The 16,524-nt window shown below is 56.7% G+C and overlaps 4 protein-coding genes across 4 annotated transcripts; 2 read left to right on the top strand and 2 right to left on the bottom strand.

Annotated features, from left to right (window-relative positions):
- Positions 1 to 1,227: 1,227 nt before the first annotated feature.
- On the bottom strand, positions 1,228 to 2,054 carry L226DRAFT_376413 (uncharacterized protein). The gene has a single exon (XM_067674357.1). The coding sequence runs from the start codon at positions 1,805 to 1,807 to the stop codon at positions 1,316 to 1,318; it is 492 nt and encodes a 163-aa protein (XP_067537007.1). The 5' UTR covers positions 1,808 to 2,054; the 3' UTR covers positions 1,228 to 1,315.
- A 604-nt stretch (positions 2,055 to 2,658) lies between these two features.
- Positions 2,659 to 8,229, top strand: L226DRAFT_460322 (Pkinase-domain-containing protein; the record flags this gene model as incomplete). The annotated part of the gene is made up of 7 exons (XM_067675583.1): positions 2,659 to 4,262; positions 4,318 to 6,157; positions 6,216 to 6,445; positions 6,493 to 6,878; positions 6,941 to 7,107; positions 7,171 to 7,429; positions 7,484 to 8,229. The coding sequence occupies 7 exons, from the start codon at positions 2,659 to 2,661 to the stop codon at positions 8,227 to 8,229; spliced, it is 5,232 nt and encodes a 1,743-aa protein (XP_067537006.1).
- Positions 8,230 to 8,706: 477 nt separating this feature from the next.
- Positions 8,707 to 13,338, top strand: L226DRAFT_559505 (uncharacterized protein). The gene is made up of 10 exons (XM_067683304.1): positions 8,707 to 8,951; positions 9,009 to 9,058; positions 9,119 to 9,169; positions 9,308 to 9,358; positions 9,661 to 9,833; positions 9,972 to 10,480; positions 10,539 to 11,610; positions 11,668 to 11,948; positions 11,998 to 13,204; positions 13,276 to 13,338. Exons 1-9 carry the CDS (start codon positions 8,734 to 8,736, stop codon positions 12,950 to 12,952), a joined length of 3,360 nt encoding a protein of 1,119 aa, XP_067537005.1. The 5' UTR covers positions 8,707 to 8,733; the 3' UTR covers positions 12,953 to 13,204; positions 13,276 to 13,338.
- Positions 13,339 to 16,483, bottom strand: L226DRAFT_533539 (O-mannosyltransferase). Its single transcript, XM_067680476.1, has 10 exons — positions 16,325 to 16,483; positions 16,144 to 16,268; positions 15,782 to 16,086; positions 15,611 to 15,719; positions 15,397 to 15,559; positions 15,163 to 15,346; positions 14,541 to 15,110; positions 14,151 to 14,483; positions 13,762 to 14,095; positions 13,339 to 13,700 (listed from the first exon to the last, which is right to left on the bottom strand). The coding sequence occupies exons 1-10, from the start codon at positions 16,433 to 16,435 to the stop codon at positions 13,616 to 13,618; spliced, it is 2,319 nt and encodes a 772-aa protein (XP_067537004.1). The 5' UTR covers positions 16,436 to 16,483; the 3' UTR covers positions 13,339 to 13,615.
- Between the last annotated feature and the right edge of the window lie 41 nt (positions 16,484 to 16,524).

Genomic DNA, 16,524 nt, shown 5'->3' with positions numbered 1-16,524 from the left:
AGACGCATCAAATAACCCAAAGATAGCCTTCAGAGGATGTGTACATTCTGATGGCCTTGGGAAAGTTCGGACTTAAATAAGGTGATTGAATTTAAGTGGGGAGTCTGATTTGGATGTTCATGCTGTTGGCGTGAACGAATAGGTTCGACACAAATCCCTCTCTCCGGGTCTTGCTACGAGACTCTAGGCATATCAAGGCCTGAGCAGTTCGGCCACACAACCATACTGCAGCGAACATCGATAATATTTGGGGAGGCTCCAAGTCGGTGTTTGCGGAGGTTTGCGGTAACCGGACTTTGCCGACCGTCAGTTGTCGACCATCCATTGTCTCAGGAGCATGGCGGCCTAGAATACCAACACACCTTCAACACGTTCGCCTGCTATCATATATATCGCCTGTTGGTGGAACTCTACTCTACACGCTGCACAACTTCCATCAACCTGAAGCCCCCGTTCTACCCTACTCGCCGTTGTCTGAAGCCGGAGAATCGTCGAGCGGCACACGAGCATGAGAAAAAGATACGTTACTTGCTGCCGCTCCGTAGTTTAGGTTCAGGCCATGTCTCACAGCGAACAGGTACGGAGCTGCGCAGTGCGACGTGCGCATGCATGGAGGCAGCGGCCAAGAGACGGAAAGCAGTAGTCCGCGGCGCCGACGTCAAAAGGCGATGAGCACGCTGACTACAGACCGAGACTATCTGCTCTACGTCGCCGTCTGCAAGTCAATGGGGATTCTCTGTGCCTGATCTCTGTGGCAGAGTATTGGCCAGTATTGGCCGGAATTGACGGTGAGTAGATGAGCCACATAAGTCAGTGCTGACGCTGTAATGCAGATCCGTTCAAAGTGCATTCCTGGAGCCGGCGGGTGCCTAACGCCTGTACGTACGCTATGGTCCTTCGATGCTCAACAAGCGTTCAGGGTGTGGAGCGCTATGTGCGCGTAAGTTGCGTGCGCATGATACACAGCCGGTGGAAATACTCATGGAGTCGAATAGGCATCCGAGGCCGAGAAGACCGCCGTTGTTGAGATGATCCATTGATCTACCAGTGATGCTGATTCTCAACAGATTCGCAAGGCCTCGAACGTTGGAATCGGACGCTTCAAGGAGACTTGCATAGGCTCTGCGAATGAACCGCATGCGTTCGCAAGACGCATCGCGGACCACGGTTCTGCGCCGCTCACATGCAAGACCCGAACGGTCAATGTCGCAGCTGCGGGCGTCGGTCGAGCGTCCAGGGCGGATTCGTAGGTGGCGCACAACGCGATATGCTGTCTCGATCAAGATCCACGTGATCGTTCCATATGGTTAGACTCTCACGTCGGGACGCGTCTGGACGTGTACCGGTGGGCAGGGTCGGAGTTGCCTGGTGGATCGGACACCGAGCGAGGACTGTGCTGTCCGGGTTTGCAATCCTCGGGAGAATTGCAAGGGGGACGCGTTCTCGGACTGAGTCTGTGACTCGGTACGTGCACCCCGTGGACGGTGCGAGGACGCTGGGGCGATATCAGTCGCTCGCGCATATTCCAGGCGCACTCCCAGCTGATGTCGATGCGCAACTGATGGCACGCGAAGGGCATATCGGCCGCGTGTCCCGCATAAAGCGCGAATGAAGCCCGTCCATCGTCATACCTGGACGTCATCGTCGCGCGTTGCCACTGCAGCCCACAGGGTGCGCTCTCCGGTGCCTTGTTACTTATGCCCTTCGTATCCCCTGCCAGTGCCAGTGGCCACCCAGCGCCGGCGCCTCCAGACGCTGTGGCCGCCAGCCGGGAGTTTGGCCCGCCGACTGTACTAGTACTGTGCATTCGTAGCTAGCTGCATTCACGCTGCATTCCACAATATCATGCATTGTCCCTCCTGCATTACGCGTAGCCTCGATTAGCAACCATTCTCAACCCACGTCGGCGCAGGACGGCGGATTGAAAGCTCGTAGCCACGGCGGCTACAGTTGCCTATATCGGCAAAACCGGGCGCCCAGGAGTACTGGACTTCGCGTCCGACCCTCCTTTGCCGCTAACGACGACCAGCGACTCCGTTCGTTTCCCCCGCTCGTTCCTCTCTCCGTGTACCCGACTGTCCTGTACGCCGCGGAGACCTTTCTCTCGCGCTTCTCGCCGTCCTCGACCGTGTGCATGGCGTCCCCGGCAACCCGTCTCGTCACCATCCGCCCCGCATCACTCTGAGCATATTCCACACTTCGTCCGACATTGTCTCTCTACCGCCACCACCCCCGTCCTGGCTGCTATACTCACATCGTCACCTCTTGCCAACACGAGCGCCCCCGGATCCGCTGACTTGCATGTTCGTACCTGTGGTTCGTCTGACCCAACTCTCGACTCGCGCTTCCCATCGGAGCAGTCCTTCTTCAGCATATCTGAATACTCGAACGGTCCCCCGTGGCATTCTGGGTACGATAATCACTTCCCCTTCTCCACACCCTTCACCCATTCGCTCTCATGTATTCCCATGCTCATCCCCTTCCCGTCATTGCCAGAACTGCCGACGTCGATAGCTCCCCCCTGCCTTCTGTCTATTTAGAGTCAGTGCCGTAACTCCGCCCTCGCTGAAACATGCAGCTGACGTCGCGTCCGCGTTGCAGCACGGTAGTTTGCCTCGGCGAAACGTCCTTCTCAACACATCCGACCAACCTTCTCATATGGCTGCAGCGGTTGCCAAACTCAACGTCACGATTTCCAAGCCCCACTCAATGGTATCACAAAAGCACGTCGATGCCTCAGTCCCGCTCTCTTCTGCAACGGCTTCCTCGTCCCGGCTCCAGCCGCCCGAGCCCCAGCACAAGACGTTTAGTCGCCTCCGCTCCTCTCTCGAACAGAGTTTGCGCACCGCGACCAAATCCAAGGCAAAAGCTGCCGCAATTGTGGACGAGTCGGGCGTGCTCTCTCATGGTGCGGCCAAGGGCAAGGGAAAGGCCTCAGAGGACGATGGCCCTAAAGAGAAGGAGAAGGCCAGATCACGAATGTTATCTAAGGTTTCGTTCCGCCGGCCGGGCAAGGACGCGCCTTCTCCCTCGCCTGTGCCGTCTGTGCCTTCCACCACCGAAGAGAATAACGCCAGGCGGGGGAATAGAGATCGAGACAAGGACAAAGTTCGAGTCGCTGGCCATACCAGCTTCTTGACGCCCTCTCTCCGGCAGGCCTCCATGTCTTCCCCCGCGTTGCACCTATCCGCGCAGTCAATTCCCTCCCCCTTCACCCAGCCCTTCGCGCTACCAAGCGGGTCAACCTCTAATGTCGCAGCTCTCGTTTCACCTCCTCGAGACCGTACTCGAAGGTCCAGTGTCCAACCGACCGTGAGTACGAGGGATATCAGCAGCCCGACGCCTCTTGCTTCGAGACGGGACCCCCGCGCGAACGGCACGTCCTCACCTTCTCCCAGAGACAACGAACAGCGGCCAAAAGGTCGACCACCTCCACTTACACTCGCTTCTTCACCCACCGTTCCTTCATCTCATCACCGCGAGTTCGCGTCTCGCTCACCACCTCCGGAGACACCAACACGTCGGTCAAGGGAAACGACCAGATCACCTGATCTATCCCCCCCGAGCTCCCCTTCGCCCAGGGGGATTGCGAGCTCGAGGAGAGCAGCGGCGAGTGCCAGCCATCTTCCTCTCGGGCTCGGTTCTCCTCCCTCATCACCAACCACACCCCGTGGTACAAGTCCGATTCAGCCGCGCTCTCCCTCTCGCACCCCGACGACGCATCGGGCAATACCATCAGCATCGTCGTCATCACACCTTCCCTTGGCCTCCACCTCCTCGAACTCCGGGCGTCGACCATCGTTGGACGCCCGCCCTGTCAATCTATCTTCATCACCAGCAAACTCCCGAGCGGCATCACCAGTTACTCCGGCCCGTGCTCGTGCTGTATCCCCCACACAGCGCAACTTCTCACCGACTTACCAGACCCGCCTGTACAATGCGTCCTCCACATCCCTGGCATCCCCTGCGAACCCAGAGCACCGGGAACTCATCCGATCAGCGACGGGGTTTCTGTGTAAAGAGATGCTCAAGCCTCCATCGCAGGTGAACAAGGCCAGCCTGGATCCGAAAGATTGGGAGGAGGTCGAGGTCCGGTTACGGGCATTAGCGCGTTTAGAACGGATATGGAGCAGGAGTGGGGTTTTGGGCAGTACGTCGCAGGTGAACGTAGCTGGTTTGGGCAACGGTGTTGCATCGGGTAGTGAGGAGAAGGAGAGGCGGTTGTTTGCTGAGGCATTGAGAGATGGCTACGTCCTTTGCCAGTGCGTATCTTCTCCTCATCGCTGGTCTTCCCTCTCGCTAACGCCATCGCGTTAGATGCTTGAACAAACTTTTCCCTGGGACGATCGCACGCGTGGACCGGCGAGAGGATGGGTTCGTGCGTACGTCAAACGTCACGAAGTTCCTTGCGGGGTCGTCATCGGTGGGCCTGAGCGCCAACGAGCTCTTTCATCGCGATGACCTGCTGGAGGCAACGAGTGAGTCACTAGCACGCGTAGCCAGGACCATACTTGCTTTGTCGCGGCTCGCGGAGTTCCCAGGCGCAGACAAGTCCAAGATCGTCCAGAGTGGTGCGCGGTCGGGCAACAGCCCATATGGCCAGAATGGGCGTGCCGCTGCATCCACTCCGAACCTCAGCATGTCCCAGCTGCAGCGTTCTACATCGCCTGTAGGTCCGAGCTCCCCCGTCGGTCGGAAGAGGTGGAGTCCCCATCAGCACCTGCCAACGGTGCGCTCCGATAGCCCGAACGAGGACTCGAGCGACGGCAAGACGGTCAACGACGACGACGACGTGTTCGGCAGTGGTTCCGGTCAACGCCGCGCCTTGTCACCGCACAAGGATGAGGTGCCGCCAATCCCTCCCCCTCGCTCCCCGCTCCGTATGCGCCCTGCCGTCGAACGGATTTCCATTGCTGATTCCACTCGTGCCTCCGTTGGCGACTCCATCATTGGCTCTCTTGCGGAATCTGTCGAGCTCCCTACGGCCATGCGTCAGTCACACGCCTCGAGCAACCTCACCGAGACCACAATGCTCTCCAGCCTGCTGGAGCCCCCGCGAAGTCCGGGCAGCCAGACGAAGTTTGGGACGATCCGCACGGTCACCACAGAAGCGACTTCTTTTGGCTCCGAAGCACCTTCCATCACACGCACCGAGGGTAGTTCGATCGCCCCGTCGTTCAAGGAGGAGACGAGGAAGCGCAGCCTGGATTCTCCTGTACGCTCTTCCCGTGAACGTCGACCCAGCGAGACAGCGGTCGTCGATCTGACGAGGGTCATCGAGGAAACGGAGGATAGTGCGACCAGCAAGTCGAGGTCAGACAAGGCGGAACCTGAGAGGGCTCGTTCGCCGCCCAGAGGGACCCCTATCCCTATAAAGCTCGGCAAAGGGAAGTGGCCCGACGACTTCATTGGCCTGGATACGTTTCAGGCGCCGAAGTCGTCTTTTTTGGACGACGACGATTCGCTCAGCCCATCCGTCAACACGCCCCTCTCTGTCTCGCCACCCCGCAGCAAACTTGTGCTGTCCTCGAGGTCTCCTAACGAGAGCGTTGAGTCACTGCCGCAGTTCCCCCGTCGGCCGACTCACCGGGCTAGACATAGCGTCGACACCCCCGGGTTGCTGCCTAAGGATGCTTTGCTGCGGCGTGACTCCAGTCCTGACCCCAGCGGGTCGCCTCCACGGAGGATTATCTTGCGGCGCAGTAGCTCGAAGGCGGCTGGTAATAGGAACGGCGTCTACATCCCCGAGGGCTCCGTCTCCCCGGAAGACAGCGATGCTGCCGTGCCATTTCCCAGGTCTGTGTCGGGTGAGCACTCGACACCACCAGGTGCCGCCGGCTTCGTGTTCCCCTCTGCGTCTCCGGACGGATCGAAAACGGACCTTACCGGCGCTCCCGCCAACGAGCGGCCCCGTCTCCCTCGTGGTCGGTTTCAGAGTGAAGTCGATGCTGCCAGTTCGCGGAGGAAGCCACGGCCGAATTCGTACGACGAGTATGGGGCAAAGCCTAGGCGGTCGCGGTTTGAGAGCATGGTCAACTTGGGGGTCGCCTCTAGCAACGCGAGCGCGAGTGACCTTATGTCGCGGGACTCCTACGACGGAAGCGCAGTCCGTCAAACTCTGATCGTAAGGGAAGACGGCAAGGCACCAACTCAGTTCGTAAGTAGTTTTGGTATCGCCGCATTTTCGTCTGCGTTCTCATAGTTATCTGCCCCAGCAACTTGGCAACTGCATCGGTCGAGGCCAGTTCGGCGCCGTGTACCGAGCGCTGAACCTGAACACCGGTCAGATGGTCGCAGTGAAGCGCATCCGCCTGGAGGGCCTGAAGGAGGAGGAGATTGCGCAGCTCATGAAGGAGGTAGACTTGGTCAAGAGTCTCTCACATCCCAGCATCGTCAAGTATGAGGGCATGGCACGCGACGACGACACCCTCAGCATCGTCCTTGAGTACGTCCTTTGAGCGCTTCGTTTGACATTCTCTGACGTGTGCCTAGGTACGCCGAGAACGGCTCTCTGGGACAGACACTGAAGGCTTTTGGTAAACTCAACGAGCGGCTCGTCGCCAATTACGTCGTCAAGATTCTAGAGGGATTGCACTACCTCCATCAGAACGATGTCGTGCACTGCGATCTCAAAGCGGCAAACATCCTGACCACGAAGAACGGCAACGTCAAGTTGTCGGACTTCGGTGTTTCACTCAATCTCCGTGCAATGGAACGTGAGATGAAGGATGTGGCTGGCACGCCTAACTGGATGGCACCGGAGGTGATCGAGCTGAAGGGCGCGTCCACGAAGTCTGACATCTGGTCGCTCGCGTGCACCGTCATTGAATTGCTGACGGGAAGGCCGCCCTATGCGGAGATCGCCAATAGCATGTCTGGTACGTCGGCGGCTTCAGCTTCATATCCGGGGCCGCGTCTTCTGACCAGGTCTGGTAATCAGTCATGTTCAGGATCGTCGAGGACTCTTCACCGCCGCTACCCGAGGACTGCTCCGAAAGTCTTCAGAACTTCCTCAGGTGGTGCTTCAACAAGGATCCGGCCAAGCGGCCGAACGCCGAGCAGCTTTGCGAACATGAGTGGCTCAAGATGCATTCGGCTGCTCACAAGGTACGCGTAGTCCTCTGTGTGCCATGGGTTAATTGGAAGTTAACGTCCCCACAGCAACTGCAGGAATTGCGACCGCAAGACAGCATACCGTTCTTGCGCCGTGTCAGCGCTGACATGCAGAAGTCCAAGGGGATCAACGTACGATACCTTGATATGGAGAAGCCTCTCTCAGAGCCTGCTGTGTCTGATCGTCGAGTGTCTCTGGATCAAGGTGTCTCTGGATCGCCTCCTGCTCACTCAAGAGTTTCGAACGGACCGGGACCCGAGGTTTCGTTCTCCCCGAGGGGGGAGCACTCCTTTGTCAAGACGACGTTCGGAAAGCGTACGTAACTGTTCCTGGCCGGCCACTTCATTCAGTTGCTGACTATACAACCAGCGGTCATCTGCAGGGTCTGCCTCCAGAGCGTCAAGAAGAGCGCTGTTCTGTGTGAACAGTGCAGCCTCATCGCTCACGCCAGATGCTCCGCGAATGCGCCGCCGACTTGCGACCTCCGCGCCCAGCTGCTGTTGTACGCCCAGTATGCGGAGAGCGGCAATCCGGCCAACTCCTATTCCCCTATGGAGATCCTTGCTGCCGCAGCCCAGGCAGGCCCTCCGACAAGTCCCACAAGCCAAACTTCCGACGATGGCTTCTCGCGCCGCACGAGCATGGATTCCGTCCAACCAAGCATCGGTACTCCCGGACACCTGCCTCATCCACCGACAGCGTTCAAGGTCCTATCAGCGTTCAAGAGGTCACGGTCGTCCTTGACGATTGACCAAGAGCACTCTGCGCCCTCGACGCCCTCTTCCGCTACTCCTCGTCAGATCTCGCGCAAGCACTCGGTTCTGCGACGCAAGAATACGGACGAGCGCCCTCAGTCCATCTCCAGCAACAGTACCACGCCCAATTCCGCCAGCATGCGCAGCGCTGTCACAGCAGCGGAGAGCGTGTCATCGAGTAACCACCGCAGCCAACGCTCTGGAGATAGGTCGGACAGATTGTCGCGGATGACATCTTTCTCCGCTGTATCAGCGGCGTCCGGCGCGGAGACAGAACGAGATGAGCCAAGAATCGTCGGGGAGCTGCCCAAGAGCTCTCGGCGACGCGACAGAGAGAGTGGTGGTTGCACTGTACAGTAAGCGTGCACTCCTAGATTCCCGTCGGCCCAACCCTCTTAGTACCATTACTATTTACATCCCTTTTCTATCATCATCGTCTAACGCATTCCACCTCATTCACGGCATGATATCCTCTCTATGTACACTAGCTTTCTCGATACCTTCGCACACCACACTGTCTTTGCTCTTCTGGACTAGGTTTCATTGAACTTTTCTTATTGCATATCATGATAGTCGCCTATACGCGCTCCTAATATAGTATGTCGCATCCGTCCTCACTCCATATAACATTGACTCCACGCCGCTCATAGTAGTCCTGTCCTTGTTGTGCGCCCCGTCCTGCAATGAACTTGTTATGCATGTGTTTAGGGTATTTTTGGATGTGCGCGAGCGTGTGGAAGACCGAGGTGACTGGGCGGTTGGTATACAGCACTCCTGACGGCAAATGCCGGCGGAGCTTAAAAGGCGCCACGCAGGGGCCAGCAATTCTCACGGCGCAGTCATTCTTGTCCTCAAGCCCTCACCATGTCAACGCGAACGACCACTATCAGGACCCGCCATTCAACGAGGACGAGCTCTGTGGCGCAGGACTCTGCACTACAGCCCGACGAAAAGGAGAACGTTAAGATGAATGGGGCTCACAGTAAGGCGAGGGTGACGCGGAAGAGTTCCAAGACGTATTGCCTCTGCAAGATGCCCGATGACGGATCGCCCATGATTCACTGTTCCACCTGCAAGGATTGGTGTGTATATGTGCCCTCTTCACTCTCATTGCGTGTATGCTCATCGTCGTTCTCTAGGTATCATTTTCGCTGTGTCGAGCTGAGTGAACGGGACGCAGAGGATATCCGTGAGTCATCTACTGCGCATGAACTCTATGCACCGAAGACTGATCCATAACCCCTATTAGGTCGCTACGTGTGCCCTTCGTGTCACCAGAAGACTGGTGAGAGAACCATAAGTGAGTGTTTGTTCCCATATCTTCCGTTTACTAGGAGGTTTTCTGTTGGCCCCCTGCCCCCTTTTGCCTCTCCATGTACTGTTGCGCCGCAATACGATAATGTAAAATGTATCGCGTCGCTATCTGCATGTCATACAGTTGGCTCTTGCATGTATCACACCTACGACCCCGCTCCGCTACAAGGCTACAGTAAGCCATGTCGTCTGGCCCCGGTACTGCTGTACGAGCTAGATATCCGTAGTCCCTTCGCACGGTGGACAATATACTTGGACGCCCAATGACATAACGTCGTGCCTATGTTACGAGGGCTCGAGTCCATGCTGGGCGGCCAACTTCGTCGAAGGGATGTATATGATGTACGGCGTGGCGTGGCGTGGGGGTCCTTAGTCCCTTCATATGTGTGTGGCATTATTCTTGACTTTTCCCCCTTTGATAATCTACGGCTGCATGCACGTCGAAACAGAGAGGCTGATGTTTCTGGTTTTGCACAGAGGAATGGGAAGAACCAAATCCTACGCAGGTCGACGTAGCAACCAGTAAGGCGACTTCAAGCCCCAAGGAGAAGAAGTCCAGCAAAGCTCAGATCGAGTTGAAGGAAGACGCAGATTCGGAACCCTCAAGTGATGGAAGCGACGAGTATAAACCGGAGGACAAAGTGCCGAAGGTACGTCTCTTGGTGTATACATCTCGGTTTTGCGGTTGGCCTGTTGTGGCCGCTCTCCTCAATCGAGTAGTGGCCACAACCTGCTTTGCCGTCTCTGGTGCTTTTGTTGAGTATCTCACTGACGATTCCCCCCATCAGCGGCGTATCTCTCGCCCGTCGCACGTATCTGACTCCGACTCCGATATGTCTCGTGCACAGAGTCCCAAGCGCCTTCGTCGTGGAAGCGTGGCAACAGAGAAGGATATAGCCCCAGCCGCTATGTCCGACCAGGCATCGCCATCCACCGAACACCCCTCGAAGCGCAGGAAGTCGTCGACGCATGCTCATCCTGTACCCCCACCCAAACGACCCCGGTCTGAGTCAACTGCGGGAGAAGACGCCGCTCGCAAGTACTGCTCAATCAAGCTACAGGAAATGTTCTGCCAGATTTTCACGCGTTATCCATTCCTCCGCGACCGTGATGAGGACGATGAGGAGCTTCGCGGCTTGCTTCAACCCGACAAGAAGACCGAAGAGTTGACGCCAGAAGAAAAGGAACAGTTGGACGCCAAAGCAAAGCAATTTGGTATCGATCTGGAGCAGTGCATGTACGAGCTCTACTCGGAGCCGGACAAGCAAGGGAAGCATGTTGTCGCTGCGAAGTACAAGTACGTCGTTTCTCATCCTCATCCTTTGATAATCTCGACTTATCGTTCAACACTACAGGGAGCGGTTTCGGATGCTTACGTTTAACTTGAGCAAAGCAGACCGTATTGTCCTCCACATGCGTATAGCCTCGTGCCATATATCACCGAAAGAGCTGTCCACGATGTCCTCGACTGACCTTGCGAGCGAGGAAGGAAAGCAGTCTATCAAGAAGCTCGAGGAGGAGGCGCTTGCGCACTCAATCCTGAAAAAGTCGACCGTTCCTCGAGCGAAGCTCACGCACAAGGGGTTGCAGGACATCGAGGATGTGACTGGCGTTGCGCAGCGCGAGGCAGAACGTGAGCGTCAGGAGGAAGAGGAGGAGAGGATTGAGAGAGAGCGTCTCGCCCGTCTTCGTCTGCAGGCGCAACGCGCCCAGTCCCAGGGCTCCGCCCCGCCTGAGTCTCCCGTTGTTGGACAAGCCCCGTCCTGGGGTGCGCCCCCGCCCGTTCCGCTCCATGCTCAGTCGACCGAGCTTGGCTCTCCTACTTCTGCAGTACCGATAGGGAGACCGCCCCCGAACCCGTTGTTCGTACCGTCCGTGTCAGACTTCGCTGGGCCTCTGGAGAACGAGCTGAACCTTGCGGATCTCATAAATATTGACGAGGAAGCGTCTGGAGAGGTCGCTATGACCCCCGTCGATGCATTGCCCACGCCATTCGGCGAGACTCCACCCACGCATCCGGAGACAAAGTCCACGGAGCACGTGTCGCAGTCCACCCCATCCCCCATTACCCCGACCCTCGCTGCTGGGTTGTCGCCTTTCGCCGCTAAAGGTTCTCAGCCTGAGACCTCGGCGCGGTCATCATTCAACCTCAATTCCCTCTGGACCCCTGGCCCATCGGATGCCGAAGCATCCGACTTTGCCGCGGAACCTGAACCTCAGGATCATGCGGAGCCCGCGGCAGAAGACCAGCCAATGGGTACGGACCCTCAAGACGGCGAAGCAGAGGACCAAGATTTCGACATGTTCCTCAACAACGATCAAGAGCAGGAAGAGACGAAGGCTCCCCAGTCCGAGCCCGTGGAACCTGCTCCAGAAGTTCAGCGTGTCGTCGCTTTCGCAGACCAGGCTCCAGTGTGGACCGGAACTGTGAGTACTATACGCCGTCTATGTCATGCGCAGGGTGTCTGATGTATTGTCTTTAAGCTGAGCATGCCTCTGGATTCTGCTATCCCTCAAGAGGTCGCCGTCGTTGCCCGCCAGTCGGGCGGCCGGACATTGGGCGAGGACTCTCCCTTGTGGCAGAGTCTCTTCCCATCCAAGGAGCTGAGGATCGATGGACGTGTGCCGTTGGAGAAGTCGGCCCAATACCTCACCCAAGTCCGGTTGAATCCGACGAAGGAACTCATAGCTGTCGCGTTCTGCCCTACCCCAGGCTCGAACTCTGCTGGCTTCGACGCGCTCAAGAACCATCTCATTTCGAAAGGGTAAGTGCATCATGTTACTCATGTTTATCATGCTCACATTTTCTTACAGACGACATGGCTTGATTTTTCCATGGGGCCACAATCCCAAGTCCAGCGCTCCTGGCCGCGAGCTCTATGTGGTGCCTCTCCTACATACTGAACCGATCCCGGAGTACATGGAGCTTTTGGATCAGCTTCAGCTACCACAGGAGCGGTCTGTGGACTACCTTGTCGGTGTCTGGGTCTTGACGAAGGGCAAGCTCGTTCCTCCTCCACAGCCCACACCAACACCCATGCCCGCGATTGCTCCAACTGTTCCCCAGACATCAGCTGCACAGGTCGCTGTTCCTAATATCGACATAGCTCAATTGCGGCAACTAGGCATAACACTCCCCCAGTCACAAACACTGCCCGGCTTCCAGTCACAGTCGCCCGTCGGCGGTTCGTTGTCTCCCCCTTCCGTTACCACTCACTCCCCTGCTCCACCCCTTGCGGTCCCATTCGATCCCAGCCAAATTCAACTGATGCTACAGGCGCTGACCGGGGGCACTCAACAGCCCGGTACCTTCCCCCAACCTCCTCCCTCCACCGCAACGTCACCTCCCCAGTCTGTGGCTATTCCTCACCTGACTGCCCCCAACCCCTCCCAGCCTATCGCGCTGCCCACAGCAGCCTTGCAGCCATGGACAGCGAACCAGCCCCAGTACCCGCCTTCTGGTCCGCCTCCGTACCAGCAACCTCCGCCTTACCCTCCACACGCCGCACCTTCAGGCACACATGGATCATATGGGGGCGGCGATCGATACGAGCGGGACCGTCCCTATCAGAATAACGGTGGCTACGAATACGACAGGGGCTTCCGCGGACGTGGCCGCGGGCGAGGCGGCGACCGTGGACGCGGACGCGATCAAGGATGGCAGAGGGGTGGTCCGAAAGGACGCGGTGGGCCCCCTCCGAATGGTCCCCGCAGTAATCGAGGTGGCGGCGGGGGTGGTGGATGGCACGATGAGCAGCGCTGGAATTGAGGCACGCTGCCGCTCGCCACTGCGTATGGCTAGGCGACAGTCCTTGGCCCGACGTGTATTCTAGCTATCCTGCGCGTTTAAGTTGGCTCTGCAGTTGCTTGAGACGTATAACCGTCTCATGTATTTGTATCGTACTATACGTCTGCGTAATGACCCACATGCTATCTTCATGGGCAGATTTCGCGTTACTCTCGGCGGTGGCGTCGGTGGCGAGGGGAAGTTAACTTCTTGTCGTGGCCTTAAATTCTTCATGTGAGTCTGGATTTTCTGTCCTACGTCAACCTCTAAGCAATGAATTTGTCTGATGCCGTGTACATGTGCAGAAGGCCGAAGTTGTAGGCCACGGTTCGCGAATATTATTGACCACGAACTTGAGAACAACAGCATCGGATATGCGATCGACATCGCCTGCATGATACAAGGACGATTCAGATGTCTCGCTGGTTAAAAGTCTAGTATGGTCCCCTTCGTGTTTGAAGGCAGTCCGGACAATCAGAACGCAAAGATATGAGAGCTAGCTAGGAGTCATCGATTCAAACTCATATATACATCTGCAGAGACGGGGTTTCCCAGTGGGTAAAGAGAAAACTACTCGACACAACCCACGATTCGCGCTAGCGCGAACACTCACTCACAGCCATCGCCAAGCCAGACCGGCCAGGATCATGGCGTGTCAGTAGCTTTCGCCGCGAAATGCAGCGTCCAGCTCGACAGGAGACGGTGACGGTTGACAGAGTGACCATCCAATCTATCGGGAAAGACTGCAATCAGCAACCAGCGTTATACTAAGGGAAAACGACGACACGTACCCAGGGGTTCCATACGTGAGTGGCGCCATGTACACAAACATGATGAACATGATGAGCGCGAACACGCCGACAACGATCGGTCCACGCAAGCCGAGGTCAGCGTACGTCGGCGTCTTCGATACACGGAGACGAGGGCCCCAAACCGAAATGGGGTAGTTGATGGTCTCGGACAGAGCGAACGACAGGACGGAGCCCGCGATCAATGCGGAGAACAGGTGCGATGGTAGGTAATGGTGAATGAAGAGTTGTCGGCTCATCAGGAAGAAGGGGAAGTAGTGTACCGCCCAGAAAAGGACGAAAAACCCGGTTGAGTTGACAAGACGGTGGCGGACGGCTAGAGAAGAGCCTCGTCAGCGAGAGCCTCTCAGTCAGGTTCAAGGACAACTCACGTTCGGTCAGAGGCTCAATATCCCGACGGCGAGCGATGAGGTCGGCTAGCATGATACCCGTGTACAGGGATATGCCGATTACACAAGTCCACCAACCGATGAGATTGCCAATGAAGTAAATCTGCTTCTGGCCCTCCGTTTGAGTCCAGAAACTGATACCGCTGATGAGGAAGGGCCAATTGATAGGTCCGCTAGCGTAGGGGTGCGATGCGGTCAAGCCAGCGTTGTGTTGGAGCATGAGGATCTGAAGCTCGAAAAACTTTTTGAAGAAGTTCATAGACTTGGGCTCCTTGGCGGGGACATCGCCTGTGCGTTCCTTCATGTCCTCGCCGGCTACCGGGGGTAGTGTGGATCAGCATCAGGGTAAGCGTATGCAAGAGAGATACACACTTTCGTCGGCAACGATGGTATCAACGAACCAAATGGCCGTCTTATCATTGACGTTCTTGTTGCCGTTGATCTCCTGTTGCTTGTAAGCCCAGTCGGGAAGCTGCTTCGCGTGAGTCCACATCGCAACCTTGGTCGGGACGTGGATCAAGCGGAAGTGCCCGGACTTGCTCTTCCATGCCTCGCCCTCCTGTCCATCGACGAGGCGAATCTGGAAGAGAGTGTCATTGTAACGAGAATGGTCGTCCTTTGGCCATGTGGTGAATTCTTCGTTTGTGGGCATGAGAGGTGATGCGACGTCGTGGGTGAGCAAGAGCGTTTGAGTGTTGACGTGCAGAAGCTGGATGACGTCGTCGTGACGGACGATACGGCCACGACCAGTCTCAGGAAGTGCCTTGGTCGGGATGATTTGCCAGTTGTTGTTAGAATCCTCATGACCATAACCCGTAACCTGCTGGCCTTGACTACTGATGCGACCATCCTCGTATTTGAGAGGGTAGTGGTCGGGATGCGAGTGAAGGAAGACTCGGGTGTCCTTGTGCCTCATCGTGATAGTGTCATAGTAGCGAAGCTCTGGGTTAGCGGTCAGTGCAAGACTAGACGGTATGATGCCAATGCAACTGACCTTGGCTGTTGAGCAAAAGCTCGTTGCCCTTTAGAGTCTCCTGGAATGCCGGGCTCATGAAGGTGTCGCCGGTACCCGAGTTGGTCAAGAGGGCAAGGTGAACATAGAAGATAGAGAGATACAAGAAGAGCGGAAGCACGATGAATGCGACAGCTCTTGCAGCGAAGTGCCTCCAGAAGTATTCCTGTCATGCGGGTGAGGGCAGCGCATTGCATATGAACGGAGATATCGTACCATACTGTGTCCTTTCTTGATGTCCAAGATGTCCCATAGGTCGATGATGACTGCGATACCAATGGCGAACACCGTCAAGATACCGTTGACCTTCGAGGCCCAGGTCAAGGCCATGAAGGTCCCACACGCGAGTATCCAAACCCACCAATCGAACGAGAAGTCGCTACAGACAGGTTAGACATGTACACATTATCAGGTGTCCAGCAAGACGTACCGATAGCGGAGCTTCCTCCACCTGATATACGAATACATGGTCAAGGACATGAAGAAGATGAGGGTCGCGTCGAGAAGGATCAAACGGTCCTGGGCAACGTGTGCGTTGTCTGGCGAAAGTTGTTTCTGTTGTGAGGAATCTGCGGAAGGGCACATTAACGCCAGGACATACCAAACAGAACGATGATAGCCGAGAAGGTTGCGACGATGGTAGAGAACCCGCACTCCTTCATGATTGCATAAACCACGGGGACCGTAAGACTACCGAAGATGGCCGGGAGGGCACGCATGCCAACATAGGGAACATGTGCCTCCGTGTAGCTGTCGCCGATGTTCTCGAAGCCGAAGTGACCGTCATAGCCAACGAACCAGCCTGCGAGACCGAAGAGGAGTTTCGCGAATGGAGGGTGGACGTCGAAGTAGTATTGTCTGAGGATGTAGTATGACGCGAACTTGCCAAAGTGAACTTCGTCGAAGCTGTGACACGTCTTTTATGTCAATGAGACGCGATGCCGATCTGAATGTGGCACCTACACGACTTGGTCCGGATGGTTGATTTTGTAGAACCGCAACGCAAACGCGAGGGTTGTGAGGATCGCGATCATGGCTACATTTATTTGCTCCGACTCGAAGAGCTTCTCAATGTAGCTGCGGTTGCGCTAACCCATACACGCGCATGAGCTCAAGTCGAACATGGCATATACGTGTCACGCACCGGGTTCTGAACATCCAAATGCTCGTCATCGTCAACATCCGGGGAGAGGTCCCTGCGCAAGTCGGGCTGTGCCTTTCTGTTGCGAATTCTGCTGGGGCCGCCGCCCGACATGATGAAAGTAGGGGGAGTGGGTGGGGAGGTGAGAGGAAGGAGGAGGAGGAAGAGGTATGGGAGTCTGTTCGCGTAGACACGTCGAGTGA

The sequence above is a fragment of the Lentinus tigrinus genome (assembly GCF_003813185.1).
Source record: "Lentinus tigrinus ALCF2SS1-7 unplaced genomic scaffold L226scaffold_8, whole genome shotgun sequence".
NCBI classification, from domain to species: Eukaryota; Fungi; Basidiomycota; class Agaricomycetes; order Polyporales; family Polyporaceae; genus Lentinus; species Lentinus tigrinus.
Note: the sequence above shows the minus strand (reverse complement) of the source record. Positions and strands in the feature narration are given on the sequence as shown.